Here is an 18,157-nt window from a genome sequence, read left to right as displayed (position 1 = left end):
TATATATATATATATATATATGTTCTCGAAAACGGCTCCATATTTTTCGGAAAAATTGGTATCTTGGAACATTCTCGCATAAAAAAGAACGATCTGAAGAGGTTTCGAGTCGAAGTAAATCTGCTCAGAGCCTGAGTTTTTGTTTTTGCTCATGATACCATGTATTATGTTATAGTGCCATATAAGCATTTCTCATGACACCTTATATCGCACTGTATACGTATTTTCTTATTTAATATTTTGCATAGCATAAGATAGGTTTTTGAGTTCCCAATGCATCAGTTAATTACGGATCATATTGTATTTTGGAAGGCCCAAAAAACGAGTATTTGCAGTTGCAGTTACTATAAATGATGATTCTTTGGAACCAACACCTGAATTATCAGACGTGATGAGATGTGAAATTTAACAACCAAAGCAAAGGCCATTGCTAAATTGTCTGAAGTAATCAAAATCCAAAAACCTTTAAAAAATGACAATGAAGAGCAAAGACACTGGCGGCTAAAAAATGTACGGAAGCAAAAATTAGAGCATGTTAAAAAGGAAAATAAAGTGTATAGACACACGGAGTTAAGAGGCATGCAACATTGTCAAAATCATGGAATCAAAAATCAGTCTGAAGAACAGTAGGTCTATAAAAATAACCCTGGACAGTAAAACTCCAAAGGTGTCATAATTGAAAACGATAACACTAATAGTTAGGTTTTAGATGTTGACATAGACAGTGATACTGATATCTATCTCACCTTTGTTAAAAGAAGACAAAGGTGTAGCTCTGGGTATTTAATAATGATGAAATACTTGACGATGTGTAACAAAGAAAAAAAACTTAATAAGATTGACGTTAATTGGGTTTTGTATTTTTATCAAGGTTAGGACCTCGGTGAATACTTTGTCTCTGAAAATAAGAAGAATGGGCTGCAAATATCGCTAGAAGAAAAAAATGTTCTTGTCACATCCCCTGAAACTGAACAATTAAGAGAAACAAAGGCTCGGCGACACTTCTTACATGGCGAAAAAAGAGAAGCAGAGGCAAAAGAAGAAGTTCGAATCACACAGCCTGTGCAATCGAAAGAAAACGAAGTAGCTTCGGGTATCCTACATACCATGTAAGGCCAAAAGCCTGGAACTAATGAATTGTTGGGATAAAGAAAACTTTTTGTCCCACCACCTTAACAATTAAAAGATATGATGGTTTGCTAACGGGAGGTTTATCGCAACAAAAGACAAGCCGAGGCGAAAGTTAAAGGTCCAATAAAAAAAATGTAATTATACTAAAGCACTACTTTCTACTTGATATTTATTTGGACGCTACGGCATTCTGAAGCTGTCAAATGGTCTGTGTGTAGATGATAAGTGACAGTGAGAATCTATATATATAGAAGCCTGCCGCGTGCCGAGTGCCGGGGCCTGGCGGTGAAGCCGCCGGGCTCCCCGTACTTTAAATATATATATATATATATATATATATATATATATATATATATATATATATATATATATATATATATATATATATATATATATATATATATATATATATATATATATATATAATATATATATATATATATATATATATATATATATATATATATATATATATATATATATATATATATATATATATATATATTCATACATCAGTATAATAATTAAAACACAAGTTTTTAAGTGAGTATTAAAGAAGAACAAAGATAACTGCTAAAAAATAAAATATCGGCCTCTGAGTGCTTCACATATAAAATTCTTAATTTATAATTAAAAAATTAGTTTGACTTCCTTTTTTGTCATCGAACCCGAAATAAAATGCAACGCCATTGAATTAAAAAAAATAGCCAGACTGATATGATACATGAGTGCTTTATATTAATTTTTTTTTTTTTAACTGTTATTAGTATTTAATTACAGTAAGTAATTTGTGTATGTGAAATAGGAACATTATGATGTAATGAGGGTAGCAACAATCTCTAGGTAGCAACAATCACTAAAATTTTATAGAGCAATCGTTATAGTACACCTAAGCGAACGCCATAATTAATTAAATAATTGATTAAATTGAACTTAAATTAAATAAACCTGTCGTTATGGAGCATAACTTAAGCAACTGAAAGGTTTATAACTTCTATTAAAATTCATCAACTTTGTAGGTCAAGTATGGAGATTGCTTAGTTTTGTAGTTAAATAATTAAATTAAGCTAAATTAAATAAAGCTGTTGTTATGGGACATTCCCTCAGCAGACTTCAGTAATTTTAGAAGTGAAGTATTGAGGTTTTCTTGAATAATTAAATAATTAATCAGTTGAACGAAAATTAGATAAAGATTTCGTTGCAGAACATGACCGAAGAAAGTTATACATTTATAACTTTTGTTGAACCTTGATTGTTTTATAGGTCGAGGTTGGATATTTCCTTAATTAATTAAACTCTTAAATAATTGCTAAGTTAAACTAAATGAAATAAAACAGTTGTATTTGGATGTGCCCTAAGACACTTGTAAGCAACTTAAGCCCTTTTCAACCTTTGTGAAGCTTCAACCTTTTGTAGATGAAGTATGGAGGTTGGCATGATCAATTAAATATTTAATTAATAAACTAAATTAGATAAAGCAATCGCTACAGAATGTTGCCTAAACAGCTTATAAGCTTAAAACTTGTGTTAAACTTCAACTGTTATAAAGGTCAAGTATGGAGATTTGCTTAATTAATTAAGTACTCCCGGCCGAAGGCATTGAATAAGGAGATCGGTACCTGCGCAACGCAGACCTTTGATCAGCATGCGAAAAAATTTAGGTGATAATTAAACTAATTAAATATTCGCTTTGTTGTGTTTTTTCAGTATTTTCATTTGGCCTATAAAAACCCCATTTTTGCTCGTTTTTCTTTCTTTATAAGAATTTAGTTTTTTAAATTAAAGTAATTGTTGCGAGATACATTCTAAGAAAATCAAAGGTTAACAAGTTCTGTAAAATGTCAGTAGTTTATTGATGAAGTATAAAGATTTGCTCGATTAATTGAATAATTAATTAATTGAACTAAAATAGATAAAGCAGTTGTTAAAGAATATGGCCTAAACAACTTTTAGGTTTGTATCTTGTGGTAAAATTCAACTGTTTTACGGGTTAAGCATGGAGATTGACTTAATTAAATAGTTAAATAATTAACTAAATTAAACTATATCGAATTAAGCAGTTGTTATTGGGTGCTTTCAAGGCCAGAGGTCCTTAAACTTTTCAGGCCACTCCCCCTGCTTCAGCTAAGACGTTCGCCACCCTCATAAAAATAATTTTGGTTTATCGATAAAACAACAAACCTCGTATAGATAATGGCTTGTGTTGATTGTTGCTGCCTGTATGTGATGTATAAGTGTACCGAACCGTACACACTATACAGGACGCGATTATTATTACGCACATTTCACAAATTTTTGTCTGTCCTACCATCATATTATCGATTAAAAAAAGATGCTTGCCCCCCCCCCCCTATAAAGCCTTCGCCCCCACCCCTCGGAGGGTTGCTCCAAATAATTTGAGAAACTCTGCCCTAAGCAACTTATATTTTTTACATCTTTTGCTAAACTTCTACAGTTTATGGGTGAAGTATGGAGATTTGCTTGATTAATTAAATAGCTAAATAATTAATTAAATTAAACTCTAAATAAAACAGTCGTCCTGAGATGGGCCTAAGCCACTTGTGGGTTTTCAACTTTTGTGAAACTTCAAAGGTTTTGTATGGAAATTATTGTGAATTGCTTAATTAATTAAATACATAACTAAATAAATTAAATTAAACTGAAATTGAATCAACCAATCATCTTAGAACGTGGCTTCTAGGCTTACAACTTACTGTTTTACAGGTCAAATCTTGAGATCTGCTTACTTAAATGAAAAGTTAAATTAGTTGAACTAAAGTTAGGTAAGGCAATCGTTTAGCAGCCCAAGCAACTTAATACGTTTATAAAATTTTGTAAAACTTGAACTATTTTATAGGTCAAGTATGGAGATTTGCTTCAGGCAGATGGGATTATTATTCAATCCAACGACTTGAAAGTGGATGAATCATCGCTAACGGGGGAATCAGACCATGTCAAGAAGGGTGAAGGATCTGATGTCCTTATGCTGTCTGGTAAGTTGACATATCGGACGTGCTTATAAGATAATAACTAAAGACAGGGTCGTATCCAGTATTTTTTTGGGGGAGAAGAGGGGGGGGGGGTACAAAAGCTATTTCGTTGCTTTTTTAAAAACATTTTATTGAAGAAACCCAAAAAATCAAAACCTATGGTCATTGGGGAGGATTTTCCCCTTCCCTCTCCCTTACTTATTACTCCTGTTTGTCTCAGGTATACGATCCTTTCCCCTTTTCTGATCAAAAGGAGGAATACAGAATATCACCCATACAAAAGGAGGAATATCACCCATACAAATCACCCATACAAAAGGAGGAATATCACCCATACAAATCACCCATACAAAAGGAGGAATATCACCCATACAAATCACCCATACAAAAGGAGGAATATCACCCATACAAATCACCCATACAAAAGGAGGAATATCACCCATACAAATCACCCATACAAAAGGAGGAATACAGAATATGGACATTCGGGTGAGGCATTTACCTTCCCTGTCAAGACTTCAAAATTCATGAAATATGCGTTAAGAGTTTCAAGAGAGCTTGTGTTATAGCCAATCTAGAATGTACATAGGTAAGCTTGATGGAAATAGATACCATAATCAGCCCAGAACAAAAAATAGTTACCATGATGCAAATACTTTTTTATTGAAGGATAAAGACTTTCTAAGACCACATTTGATATGCATGACAAAATAAACAAAAATAATTGTGAAGACAAAAAGCCAATGAAAAAAGCAAGGATAAATACGTAGAAATTCGGTCGAGACTTCCGCTTGACAGTTCTCAGTGCACAGAAGTAAATAAAGAGTAAACAATACGAATAAAAGTCGTCAGGACAAAATAAAAACAAAAAGTACTAATCAATGGTTGCCCTTTCGTCGTTAAACTCCAGTTTTTATATATATATATACAGGGCCGTATCCAGGATTTTTGTTCAGGGGGGGGGGTTTTAATAATTTTTGACTTTTGGGGGGGGGGGGGTTTACTAATTTTTGACTCAGTTTTCGACTAATTTTACTGATTTTTACCTAGGTTTTACTAATTTTCGACTTATTTTCGAATCGGTCAAAAATTTCGGGGGGGGGGTTCAAACCGGGTAACCCCCCCCCCCTAGATACGGCCTTGTATATATATATACGTATATATATATATACAAGAAATGCCTTAATTACATGGATAAATTCCCAATATGATAAACAGCTTTAGCCATGTGATACTGAACAGGATAAGCCAATTTGAATAAAGCTAAAAATTGTAATTCTTTGTAAAAAATTAAGAATCTATAAAGAATAAAAAATCTATATTTCCACTTAATTTTTCCTTCTGGGGAAGATCCTGAATTCCCCCCCCCCCCAGAATTATCCTGTAGCGTTTTTCTATATTTTCCAAATTTATTTGAATTGGCAAGTTGACAGCTCCTTAGATAAGTAGCAAATAATTTTAAATCCTCCTTTCCTTCTCCTTTTCTTACAACTTTAAAGCTTCGAAAAATTGAAGCATAAACTAATTCTTCCTTAGAGTGTTGTAAAAGTGTAGCCTACTACAGATGGAAAATTTGTGGATAGCTCCATAAAAAAACAGATTAGAAAACGCATTCTCATAACCGCCGTTACATTTTGTTTAGACCATAAAATAACAAGCGGGAGCTCGTCGAAAAGTAATTAAATTGGGGAATGAAACAAAAAAACAAACATTGAGTCAGGTTGTTTTAACAAAGGTACTACGTGTTTACATCTCTGGTTACGGGAAGAAGGCATACCAATTGAATTGTTTAAGAATAGCTGACAGATTTTAGTTCCAAGAAGATGTGTCATCGCGACTGTATTAATGACCTGATTTCATGGATTTGTCCAAATAAATCATCACAAAATTAACACTGTCCTGCTAATTGGATAACATACACATAAATCTGAGAGCTTAGCTCATTTGTAAAATCTCCTTTCTTTTCTTGTAATAAATATCAAGGAGTCAACCGAACTCGTTCTTGAATAGAAAGGTCATATGTCGCTTAAAAAGGATGTTAAATTATCAATGAATTGAATTTTCTCTCCCCTAACACCTGTCCGAAAATCCCTGCCGGGAAAGCTACCGCCTTAAATGGAATCTTTTTGGTTTTACAAAAGCACGGAGAATTCCCATATACCCTATGCGAAAAATTCTCTGAACGCTCCGTCCCTCTAAGATTCTCTCTGTATGAAACTGTGTTTCCACTCATTAACGCGGCAATAGGCTAGGTTTTGACATCTTCAATAACCAGCTAATAACTTTTTATCGCAACTGCTTAAAGAATTACTTAAAGCCAAGACTAACTGGCTAAAGCCAAGGGTTAGTGCGATGTCCATGGCTCTTTTTCGCAAATTAAATAAAATAAAAACAAGTTTTTTTTTAACTGAAAGTAAGGAACGACGTTAAAACTTAAAACGAACAGAAATTATTCTGTATATGAAGCGGGCTGTCCCCTCCTCAACGCCTCGCACTTTAAGCTAAAGTTTTTTTTACTGTTTTAAAAAATAAAGTTGTGAGACAAAGTCAAACTTTAGCGTAAAGAGCGAGGCCTTGAGGAGGGGACAGCCCCCTTCATATACGGAATAATTTCTGTTCGTTTTAAGTTTTAACGTCGTTCCTTACTTTCAGTTAAAAAAACTTATTTTTTTTTATTTAATTTTTAAACGTTTTGGAATTAGGGCAGGTTTTGATATCGGCTCATCGTTCAAGAATCATTGAGAAAAGATTTTCACACTAATGTTATTTTTATTTGGTTAAATGGCTTTCTCGAAACTTGTTTGATTTTATTTACGAATGTTTTTATTAGTAATAAATATACGTAACTTAGGAATTAACTTACGTAAAGAACTTCTATATTCATAAATTTTTAACAGGTATATTAGGGGGTTCGCCCCCTAGTTAATACCTTGCTCTTTAAGCTAAAGTTCGAATTTTTTTCCAATTCTTTAAAAATGACCCCTTAATCACAATCAGTTGATCAGTGGAAATCAGTGGAAAAACTTGTTGTTTTTTTAAAATTTAATTTCTGATCCTTTTCTTTAATAATGCTGGGAAATCCGGTGCCCCCTTCATAGCAATGTCACTTCCCCCATGAAAACTTCCTTCATGGAAAGATCCTCCCATATAACCCCCGATCCACCACCCCCCCCCCCCACCTACCAGAAAAAGTCACCCCTGAAAACGTCTGTATACTTCCCAATTACCAATACTATATGTTAACATTGAGTAAAGTTCATAACTTCCAGCGCTCCCCCCGGGGACTTCGGGGGATTAAGTCATCCTAAAAGACATTTTTATCATATTTTCGACCATGCTGAACAAAATGGCTATCTCAAAATTTTGGTCGGGTGACTTTGGGAAAAAAATGAGGGTGGGAGGGGGCCTAGTTGCCCTCCATTTTTTTGGTCACTTATAAAGAGCACTAGAACTTTTAATTTCCGTTCAAATGAGCCCTCCCACGATATTCTAGGACCACTGGGTCGATACGATCACCCCTGGAAAAAAACAACAACAAATAAACACGCATCCGTGATCTTTCTTCTGGCAAAAAATGCAAAATTCCACATTTTTGTATATAGATGCTTGAAAACTCTACAGTAGGGTTCTCTGAAACGCTGAATATGATGGTGTGATTTTCATTAAGGTTCTATAACTTTTAGGGTGTCTTTCCCCCTTTTTTCTAAAATCAGCTAAATTTTCTCAGGTGCGTAACTTTTGATGGGTATAACTAAACTTGATGAAACTTGTATATTTGAAATCAGCATAAACATTTGATTCTTTTGATGTATCTATTGGTAAAAAAAAATCCGTTTTTTAGAGTTTCGGTTACTATTGAGCCGGGTCGCTCCTTACTTACAGTTCGTTACCACGAACTGTTTGATACGTATCCTTGCCTCCTTCTGAACAGTTTGATTTCCTTATGTCACCGTTTGTTAAGCCAACAAAACAAATGTGTAAGACGGCAAAAAGTTTTGGAAAAACACCTGGTCGCCTGAAAGCGGTTTTGCCGAAAATATTTTTGTTTTGTCGAAACTGGGTTACAAACGCTATCTTGTATAAAAAAAAAGAATCCTCTTTCGAAAGGTCTAATTGACATTGTTGTAAGACATCTCTAACTGCCTTTATTTTAACAGTTCTTTCCGAATCGCGTATTCTTTAAAGCGGGTTTGCCGAATCACATACAGCATGGTTCGTTTTGCCGAAATTGCTGATTTGGTGAACGAAAGTTCGTTACATGGTTAGAAAATCAATGCTTTAGCTGTAGCCAATTCTAAGATACAAATATCCAAATTTTCAAAATCGTTTTTCTCTGGTTATTGAAAAAAACAAAAAACAGATTCGGCAAAACTGCTTTCAGGCGATGACCTTTGTCCAGTCCTGCACATCAAGCCTGGAACGGTCTACTTAGGGGACTCATTCTATCAAAACCATAATGTTGATTCCTTCAAACTAAGGTTCAACATGCACATGAAACCATAAAGATTAAATTGTGATTAAATTGTATAAAGGACTTGGGGCACATCAGATAAAAGTTGGGTAAAGGACTATCGGCACATTGGGTAACAATTTGGTAAAGGGCTAGCGACACCTCAGGTAATAATTGAGTAAAGGAATAGCGGCTCATCACATTCATAATGTGTCTTACGCCACAAAATGCGATATGACGGAATCTAAAAATCTGGTAAATAGAACTATCTTTAAATCGTGATTCAACTTGAAGACAATTTATCAGTCGAGATAGTCAATCAATAAATTCTTCAAAAAATCAGGAGATTAGCTATGAATAGGTTTTAAAATGATGAAAATGGGTGAAGAACTAACGCCATATCACTCATAATGGGCCTAACGCTAAGAAATAAAAGAATCCTCAAATATGCTTATTTTAACCATCTTTTATATCGATTCCACGTAAAGACAATTTATCAGTAGAGAAAGTCGTCAATCAATAAATTCCTCAGAAAAATCCGAAGGCTAGCTAAGAATCAGTTTTCCAAGGAAAAAGATCCAGAAATTCCAGCAGTGCATCAAAACAGGATGATGTAACCGACAAATTTAACCTAATTAACTTAAAAGTGGGCGTTGCCATAAAAACAATATAATTAAAAGTTAAATAGGCTTCCTTACAATAATAACTGCTATATATATATATATATATATATATATATATATATATATATATATATATATATATATATATATATATATATAATATATATATATATATATATATATATATATATATATATATATATATATATATATATATATATATATATATATATATATATATATATATATATATATAAATAATGTTCTTAATGTTGAGATTCGGGATTTAAAACTTTATAGTCTGTCCCCAGGGTTGTATCCAGGATTTGGTTCGGATGGTGGGGGGGGGGCTACAAAAAAAAATCGTTTACAAGTGTCTGTATTATTTTTATACGAGTCGGACGAAAATTTCGGGGGAAGGGGGTCAAACTAGTTAACCTCTTTCCTTTGAACACGGCCCTGTTTGTCTCCCTTTGAAATGTCAAACATAATATTGCACTTTCTATAGCATAGCCGATAAACTTTTTTGAAGAAATACGAGGGTCGTTCAATCTCCAATTGGCTATAACGTAAAGACTGGTGAATATAGAAAATGCATTTTTTTTTTTTTTATAAAAGTAATGTACAATCAAGGTTAATTCTCTGCATAATCAGCTTGATGATTGAGGCGTATGTCATGTATGTGAACAAGCATCCCAGAGCAATCTAAATGGGAAGTTTCGAACACCCACTATATGGTCCCGACTTAGTGATAGTGACTTTGATATTTTCCCTGAATTTAAAAAGCGGGCTGGGAGGCAGCAATCCTAAACTGATAAGTAGTTCAATGAAACTGTCACCACTTATTTCAAGTCATTGGCGGTGACACCTTTTTCAGAAGAGCATGAGATGGCAGTTCGGCTGTGGAAATACGAAAAGCGTATGATATTTGACATGTGACATTTTCAAAAATGTTCAGGAGAAACAAAAAACTGTTTTGGAAAATATCCCTCCATATTTTTCTCTTGCTTCAATCGTGCCTATCTGGCCATCTCATGGTGGGCCTTTTGTGACAATCTTCGTGGCTGTGGAAGTCGTTCACTTAACACTTTTTGGTCTGCAAAACCGGTTGAAATTTGATAATACTGTGTTGAGAGTGGATTACGAAATGGAGAACATATCAAGAACGAAAGGGGATATGTGCTTTCTGATTAAATCAATCGATCAGGCGTGCCTAATTTTACTAGAATCGATATATAAGTCATTTTGACTGATATGTCACATAACGCCTTTTGTATTTCCACAGCCGAATTGCGTCAATCGTCCCGATGATTATGCCGGACAATAGCCTTACTTGTCTATATTTTTATTTTTTTAATCCACCCTTAGCGCTACTTACTTGTACTTGTTGCACGTTCAAGCCGCGTACAGGCTCATCGTGGTGCCCGGCAGACGACGGCATGTTTCTTTCCTGAGTCTTCGCTCCAGGGTGGCAGGCTCCATAATTTCAAGCCAGTGACGATCCCAGCGTCGCCCAAATTTTTGGAAACCCCCAATAGGCACTAGGTCAGCCTTGACTGTGGCAAGCCATGTTTTCTTTTGTCCTCCTGCTTTTTTTCCCATGCTGGTAGTGGTGACAGTATTAACAATGAATACAATTAACAATGAATATTAGGCTGAAGAGCATACAGTGTGACAGTATTTAGACCGTGTTATTTCTAATCTTTATATTTATTTGGCGAAAATGCAAATTCGGCCATTTAAGATTATGACTGGCCGTTTTGAAATAAACAGTTCATTCAAAAGTTGACGAAACAAAATAAAGAGAGAATATCAAAGGCAAAATATAAAACAGGAGACATTTTATTTTCTTCCTTTTGTACTGAGGACGGCTGAGCTGAATTTTCGGCTAAGATGTTTGCTTTCATCTTCTTTATTTTCACTGGCTGTGAATTTCGTCACTTTTTCTCGTTGTTCTACGTTTTCTTGTATCAGTTACGATGTTAGAGTGCAGCACCAACAATATGACATACAAAATTTACTCATATAGAATATTTTGTTCATATAGCATCTATTCATATAGAATATTTAATTCATATAGAATAAATTCGTGTAGAATATTTTCTTGGTATAGAATACGAGTTCCCGACGCGGGTACTCGAATGCTCAATGGGCATTCGAGATGTTTTCAAGCGTAAGTTAGAATTTTTTGTCAGTGGTCTAAGATCTTTAACAAAACAATTATAGGGCACTATAAGTAAACTTCGCTTCCGAGAATATGGCTATGAGTTAAAAATATGGTAACCCCGCAAATTTGCCATAATCCCGTTATGTGTACACCTTTTTCTCATTTCTTAGCATAGACTTTTTAAGACCTTAAAGCGGGAGAAAATGGAAATTGTCATTTTCATTATCATTCACAGAACAAAGCTTCCAAAGGCTAAACATAAATCAATGGTTTCCTTTGCATAGAAACATCGGTCAAGAATCCAATTTGAAACAGAAAACATAATTTTGGGATTCTGGTTATAATTTGCCTTTTACAGCTAGGCCACATATAAAAAAGATGTCTCCTTTTCTCACAAAAAAATTGTGTCCATTTCCATTCACAAAAAAAATGTCCATTTTTCTTATGAATTGATTATTTTTGTGCGTTTGAGGGAATCGAAATATTTTCACTAATTACCATTTTAATTCAAATTCAAAGTCACACCGACCCTTAAGTAAAGAGAAATCAGAATATTTTTATTGAGAGGGGGGGGGAGATCAGAACTAGAAAACTATTTTTAGAAGAAACTTTCTATTTTACAAGGGGTCTTGACAAAAAGTCTCCTATCTCCCTGCTCTGTGCGCAGATATGGTCTAAATCTTATTGTATACTGTCAGTTCCTTTCTTTGCGGTTTCTGGTCACTTTAACCTCATGAAATTAGAAACTGGATCAAATTCACACTGTAAAAATATCATATCTCCTTGGGCACCAATTTGAAGAAAGATAGGGGGCAATCCCCCCCCCCCCACAGATTTTGAAAAAAACATCTATTTTGTTTCCATTTAAAGTATCGAAAAAACAACTCAATTGACGCCTTGGATCTTAAAAAATTCATATTACTCTCCCCCCTTATTTTCGGAAATTGGTGCCCCTTGATACTTCGTTTCATTAGAACGACTGTCGTCACAAAATGTTGTTTCTTTCAAAAATAATATAATTGTTTTTGGAAATCCACGGATAAATAGTTCAAAGCCAACTGTTGATTACTAATCAAATGAAGTCAAACACGATACTAACTATTGTTATTTACTGTCAATAAATTTCAAGGAGGCTGAAAAATCAACTGTCTCAATAGTGGTCCCAATGGTATGAAGTTTTTTTCTCTGATTACATCAAGACTCTTATCAAAGCTGAGCAAATGAAGCCCTAGGGAACTTAGGGAAACAAACGGCGCGTCAGCAAGATGAATTAACGAATTTATCAATTCAAAATACAACACAAAAGTGAAGGAAACTAGCTATTTGTCTTATTTATAGTCATAGCTGGTTAGTAAATAAAATTTTAGAAAATAAAGGAGAGAACTTGGGAGAGATCCCTGCAGAAACCTCTCCCCCTCCATCTTCCGTGTGGTAAAGGAAACTATGACAAATGCTGTTAGAATATACAAGAGTAGATAACTGTTCCTTGAAATACACGCGTTTTTCAAGGTTTTTCAAAGAAAAGTAGAGCCATATTAAGCTTAAGACCGGCAGAAATAAATTCCTATAATAATTAATACTCAAAACGATCGGAATTTACTATTATAGAATAACTGAAACCCAAAACGAATAAAAATTAAATATACAATCATAGCCAACAAACATACAACAGGTACTAATATAGATGAATAAATAAATCTTAAAACGAGTAAAATTTAGATTGAGCATTCAAATCAAACTTAAAACGAACAAAATTGCTACAGACAAGAGTTTAGCTCCTGCCCCCTCCCCTTCCCCTAACTCTAAAAGTCTAAACTAAAGCCTACTGCGTTTTGCGTTTTGTCGAAAACTATATGTCTTAAATAGTATTTGGAATGAACTAATAAAATTAAACTTAATATTTGATATATAATGATATCAATTGCTGAAAGCTCATCAGTTCAAAATTTTAAGTACGAAAGAAAAAATTATTAAATACAATCCGTTTTCAGTAAAGTGCAAATGCCGCAGTAGGCCTTAGAGTCTATTCGTCTATATCTGATTTAGTGTTATCCAACGCATTGTAAGATTCTGTCCTAAGGAAACAGATAAGAAAAAAAAAAAAAAACGAAATGGGAGAAACTAATGCCTGTGATAAATAAATAGTACATAAGGGACACACACACTTAACTGAGGCTGTAAATTTATTATAGCAAGAGAAATAAAAAATTAATTGTTTTTTATTGTGAGCCCTCTACCTTCTAAATCCTTTCTCATTTGAAACTTTCTTTTAAAAATATAAATTTGTGCTAATCTAATTTATTCAAGGTTGGATGATTTCTAACATATTATTCGAAACGTAAACTTGCATGCTGGGTACGGGCTACTACTCTCTGGTTTACCCGTCGGAAATTTAACAAAATTTGGCAAAAAATACACTTTCCAGGGGCTCAGGCATATACGCCATTTTATTTATTTTTTTTATTTTAATTTATTTACTTTTTTTTTGTATGGAATCGAGAGTAGGCCTAAACTAAAAACAAAAAAGGACAGTTTTTTTAATTTTGGGAAATTGTAGAGAAATAGAGCTGTTTAAAGGAGGTGAGAGGCCCAAAGGAATATCTTCTATAAATGAATATCTGTATGTACCTTTGTTATCAAAGCCATAGCAAAAAGAAAAAAAGCAAAAAAAAAGCACATACACAAGCAAAGAGAATCATTAAATCGTTTACGCCATAAAAACCGCTAATTTAGGCACTCTCCCGTTATACGGGCCTCTCGGGTTAATCACTATAGAGTAGGCAATGATAAAACCCGTTTTGACGTCTTAACTATTATAGAGCAGGCAATGTTAGCAAGGTTTTCATTGCGTATACAATTAAACTGTGGTTTTTTGGGGTTTAGGGGGGGGGGGTACCTAGGTTAGGTTAGGTTACGTATTTAATATATGCCATGCTTTACCCCCTACCCCCCCCCCTAATGTGCAAAAATATAGCCCTAATTTGTTTCTAAACTATTATATATTTATCCTATTTTATTTTATTTCATTAGCATTGACCAAACTTGACTTTTTAGAGAGGCCCACATAATGGGATAGTACCCTAATTTATTACACAGTTTGGCCCTTTTGTCTACATCCCTTATCTTCTTGCTTATGCCTTTTTTATATACAATTATTTGTTTTTTTTTTTACTTCAATCTTTCTTTATCTGCTGAAAAAAAGATGTATATTTATATTTTAGTTTTTTGACACGAGCCTTTTTTTCTAGCTATCAATTGTTTCGAATTATTTCTCTTATTATTAGATTTTTGACTTGCATGGTGAGTATGTTTGTTTTGGTTTTAACTCTATTTGACTTGAAACACGAATTCGGCTTTTTTGTACCTTGTGATAGCCGTATATCAGTAAAGTATTATCTATCTATTAATCTATCTGCCACCTCTTTCACTTTTTGGTATTGTTTTTGGAATGTTTATTTTATTGATTTTGGATTTATTTTTATTATTTTATTTATTTTATATTTTATAATTATTTTATATTTATTTATATTTTATTTTATATTTATATATTGTATTTATTTTATATTGATTTTATATTATTTATTTTATATGTTATATTTCACTGATTGGTTTTGATTTTTAGTGACCATTTTTATGTACTAGATTTCTTTTACTTAGTTTTCAACGTTAGTCGATTTTTTAGCTTTTTTTTTTGGCTCGATATAAGAAGCGAAATCGGCTCTTTAGAGCTTGATATATTTTGGCAATAAATTTTATCTTATCCTTTTAACAAGGAAAAAGAAATTGAGGAAGTTGATTTAATTTAAGATGAACTAATTTAAGGAAGATGAATAAATATTCGTTTTATCCTTTTCCCGTAAGTGAAACGAAAGATCTCGTACTTGTCCTTTTGTGTATTTGTTGTTTTTATTATTTTTCGTTGTTTTGCGTGTGTTCTATGATATTTGTTATTGCTTTGTAATTATAATTGACTAATTCCTTGCAGACATGGTCATAATTTTTAATCTAAATATAACCAAAAGTTGTAGCAAAAGCATATTCTTTTATAAAATTCCTCCACAGAAAAAAACCTTTAAAGAGAAAATCGATAAAGACGTCCTAGTCCTAATCCAATCAAAATCCTAAGAACTAGTAAGACTGTAGGAAGACCTGATAAAAAAATGAGAGAGAATTTACAGACTTGAATGTTTACAGTTTCTGAGCGAGTTTAGAGCAATTCTTTGAAGAAAAACCTGTAAAAACTGGATTTTGAATGTCTTACAAGATATGCCAAGGGAAAAGTTCTTCCCTCCTACTGAAAGGTTAAACATACATAAATCGATTTTTTAATATTTGAATAGTTTGACTTTTTCTGTTGTACCACTGTTTTGAAAATCGCCCCCCCCCCCTAGAAAATGTGTGTAGACACTTTCGATTGATTAGTGTTTGTTTTTCACTTAGAATTACGAATTTGTTTTTTACTTACCAATATGTCTACTTCTTCTTCGTTTATTCTTACATAGGAAAAATACATGTGTGTTAATAAAAAAGACAGTTGGCCTACAAGGACTGTCTGGAAATATGTCATCCTTCATCCGCAGAACGTGTTCTTCCCATCTCAACCTTTCTCTTATTATAGCCCTAAAAAGCGGAGTTGAACCATATTTTTCATATAGCTTACTGTATGATATATGATTAGTAAGTCTGGTACCCAAAACAATTAGTTGTACCCAAACATTTACCGGGTCAAAATAAGGGTCAAAACCAGATACCCCAAAACATTTCTAGTGGATAGGAGAAAAAGTATTCATACTAAGAGATTAATTTAAATGGTACTCTAACCCGGCAGACATGCAGGACAGGACCCTTATTCCCAAACAACTCATCATTTTTGCTGGCTATCCCACAATCTATTCCATTTTGCATGAATTTTACCTCCTTTTCACATTTTTTTTCTCAAGTTAACCCCTACCGAAGTGCAAGTGTACTCCCGGGACCTACCCACTCCATTTCCTGATGTGCAGCTCGGAGTTTTTTTTTGTTCCACAAAAATCGGTGCACTTTCGCCACGCCTTCTTTGCACCGCATATGTCATACTTCCGCCATTTGTGGTGCGTGCCATCTCATGCAAACAATTTTTCACGCATAATGTAAACAGTTTGTCAAAGTGGGCAAGACCTTGGCGTAGTCTTATATATTCTAAACTACAATTGATCCCGAAGAAGCTAGTTCTGAAAAGCATCGAAGATCGATCAATCGACCATCGATAGTTTGGTTGTTTGAACTAATGAATTTAAAAACATCAATCGCTATTTTTTGTACTTGTTGCGGATAATTTTCTTTCAAAACTTCAGTATTTAAATTATCATCTACAATTTAATTATGGGTATTGTAAAGTTATCAAATGTGTCCTTCTCCCACTATTCAAGGTTCAAGACAGAAAAGCTAATGACATTTGCAGTACATTTTCTTTTAGAATCGTTCCTTTTTTCTTTTAATCACATATTATTATTTTCACTTTAATCTTTTTAATCATTAGTTTTAAATCACTATTTCTTTTTAATCACTCTTTTTTCTTTTAATCACATATTATTATTTTCACTTTAATCTTTTTAATCATTAGTTTTAAATCACTATTTCTTTTTAATCACTCTTTTTTCTTTTAATCACATTTTATTATTTTCACTTTAATCTTTTTAATCATTAGTTTTAGCTGGTCACTTCAGTTCACTGACTAGATCACATAATTATTCTTTTTTTTTTTTTTTAATAATGTTCAAAATAATTGGAATTCTCTTCATTCATAGTGGATGGTATCATTCGATGATTTTATTTTCAATATTAGTTTCAAATTCAATATTATTGACATAGCATATTCAATGGCTGTCTTCAATAGAAGATGAAATAAAAATGAAAGACAAGATTTTGAAGGTTCTTTGGTTTCCTCAACAAGATAAGGCACACGATTGAAAAAGGAAAGCCTACAAACATCAAATAAAAACAAATTTTGCTTTTCAAGTGAAATTATCAATTCGGGAAAAAAAATGTGCGCAAAATTAAAACTCGAAATAAACTCATTATCCAGTTGCATAATTGGTAAATTTCTCGAAATCTGAAAAAAAAAATGTTGATAGATAATCTGTTCACTTTCAAGGAGGCACACTTGTGCCTCTTTAAAGAGGCGACCCACCACAATGTTAAGTGATTTCCGGTCCTAGCGGTCGCAGACAGACGGCGGTGATCGCATTTTGTAGCCTAAGCTCAAACTAAGAAACATGCAAAATTTCACCCCCCTCCGACTTTATCTTCATCGGGGAAAGTGTACCGGAAGTTTCGACCCTCCCACCACAGCCCCCCTTTAACGTCGTCTGATCGGGTTGAAATTTAGAGGATAAGCTTTCCTAGGGCCTGGGAGCTTATCCTCAAAATTTCAGCTCAATCCGATCACCCCTTCTCTGTTTTCCAAAAACCAAATATAGCCACTTAATGCTCATCAAAGTTTTTTTTATCAGCCACGCCTACAGGCCACAGTTGGCAACGGATCCGGTGAATGAGGACTCCTTCGAACCGGAATTCGACCTGCTAGGGCCTTTTGATATTTTGACACCGAAAAAATTATCCTATGAACTCACATTTACGAGAAACCTCGTTTCCCCACAAGAGAGCCCATTTTAATATCTTTAATTCATAAAAGCGTGGTATTTTATCATAGAACTAAACAAAAACTATCTTCTTAACAAGAAAAAACTAACTGCAAGCTGCAGAAAATTCCAGCTTCTCCACAGAAGTTTTTTTTTTGTCGAAAAACAAAAATCTT

General features: G+C 33.6%; 1 protein-coding gene across 9 annotated transcripts in view; it reads left to right on the top strand.

The window, feature by feature from the left end:
- The window catches only part of PMCA (plasma membrane calcium-transporting ATPase 3), a 282,389-nt gene that overhangs the window by 140,151 nt on the left and 124,081 nt on the right, over window positions 1–18,157 (top strand). For all 9 annotated transcript variants that reach the window (XM_089100636.1, XM_089100641.1, XM_089100642.1 and 6 more), the window contains one exon: window positions 3,989–4,124. In XM_089100636.1, the coding sequence (XP_088956762.1) occupies window positions 3,989–4,124 (136 nt within the window). The remainder of the gene's footprint in view (window positions 1–3,988; window positions 4,125–18,157) is intronic.

This window comes from Artemia sp. Qi Xiang Cuo, chromosome 14 (assembly GCF_049724085.1).
Source record: "Artemia sp. Qi Xiang Cuo chromosome 14, ASM4972408v1, whole genome shotgun sequence".
Lineage (NCBI taxonomy): Eukaryota > Metazoa > Arthropoda > Branchiopoda > Anostraca > Artemiidae > Artemia > Artemia sp. Qi Xiang Cuo.
The sequence above is the reverse complement of the archived record's forward strand: the minus strand, read 5'-3'. Positions and strand labels throughout refer to the sequence as shown.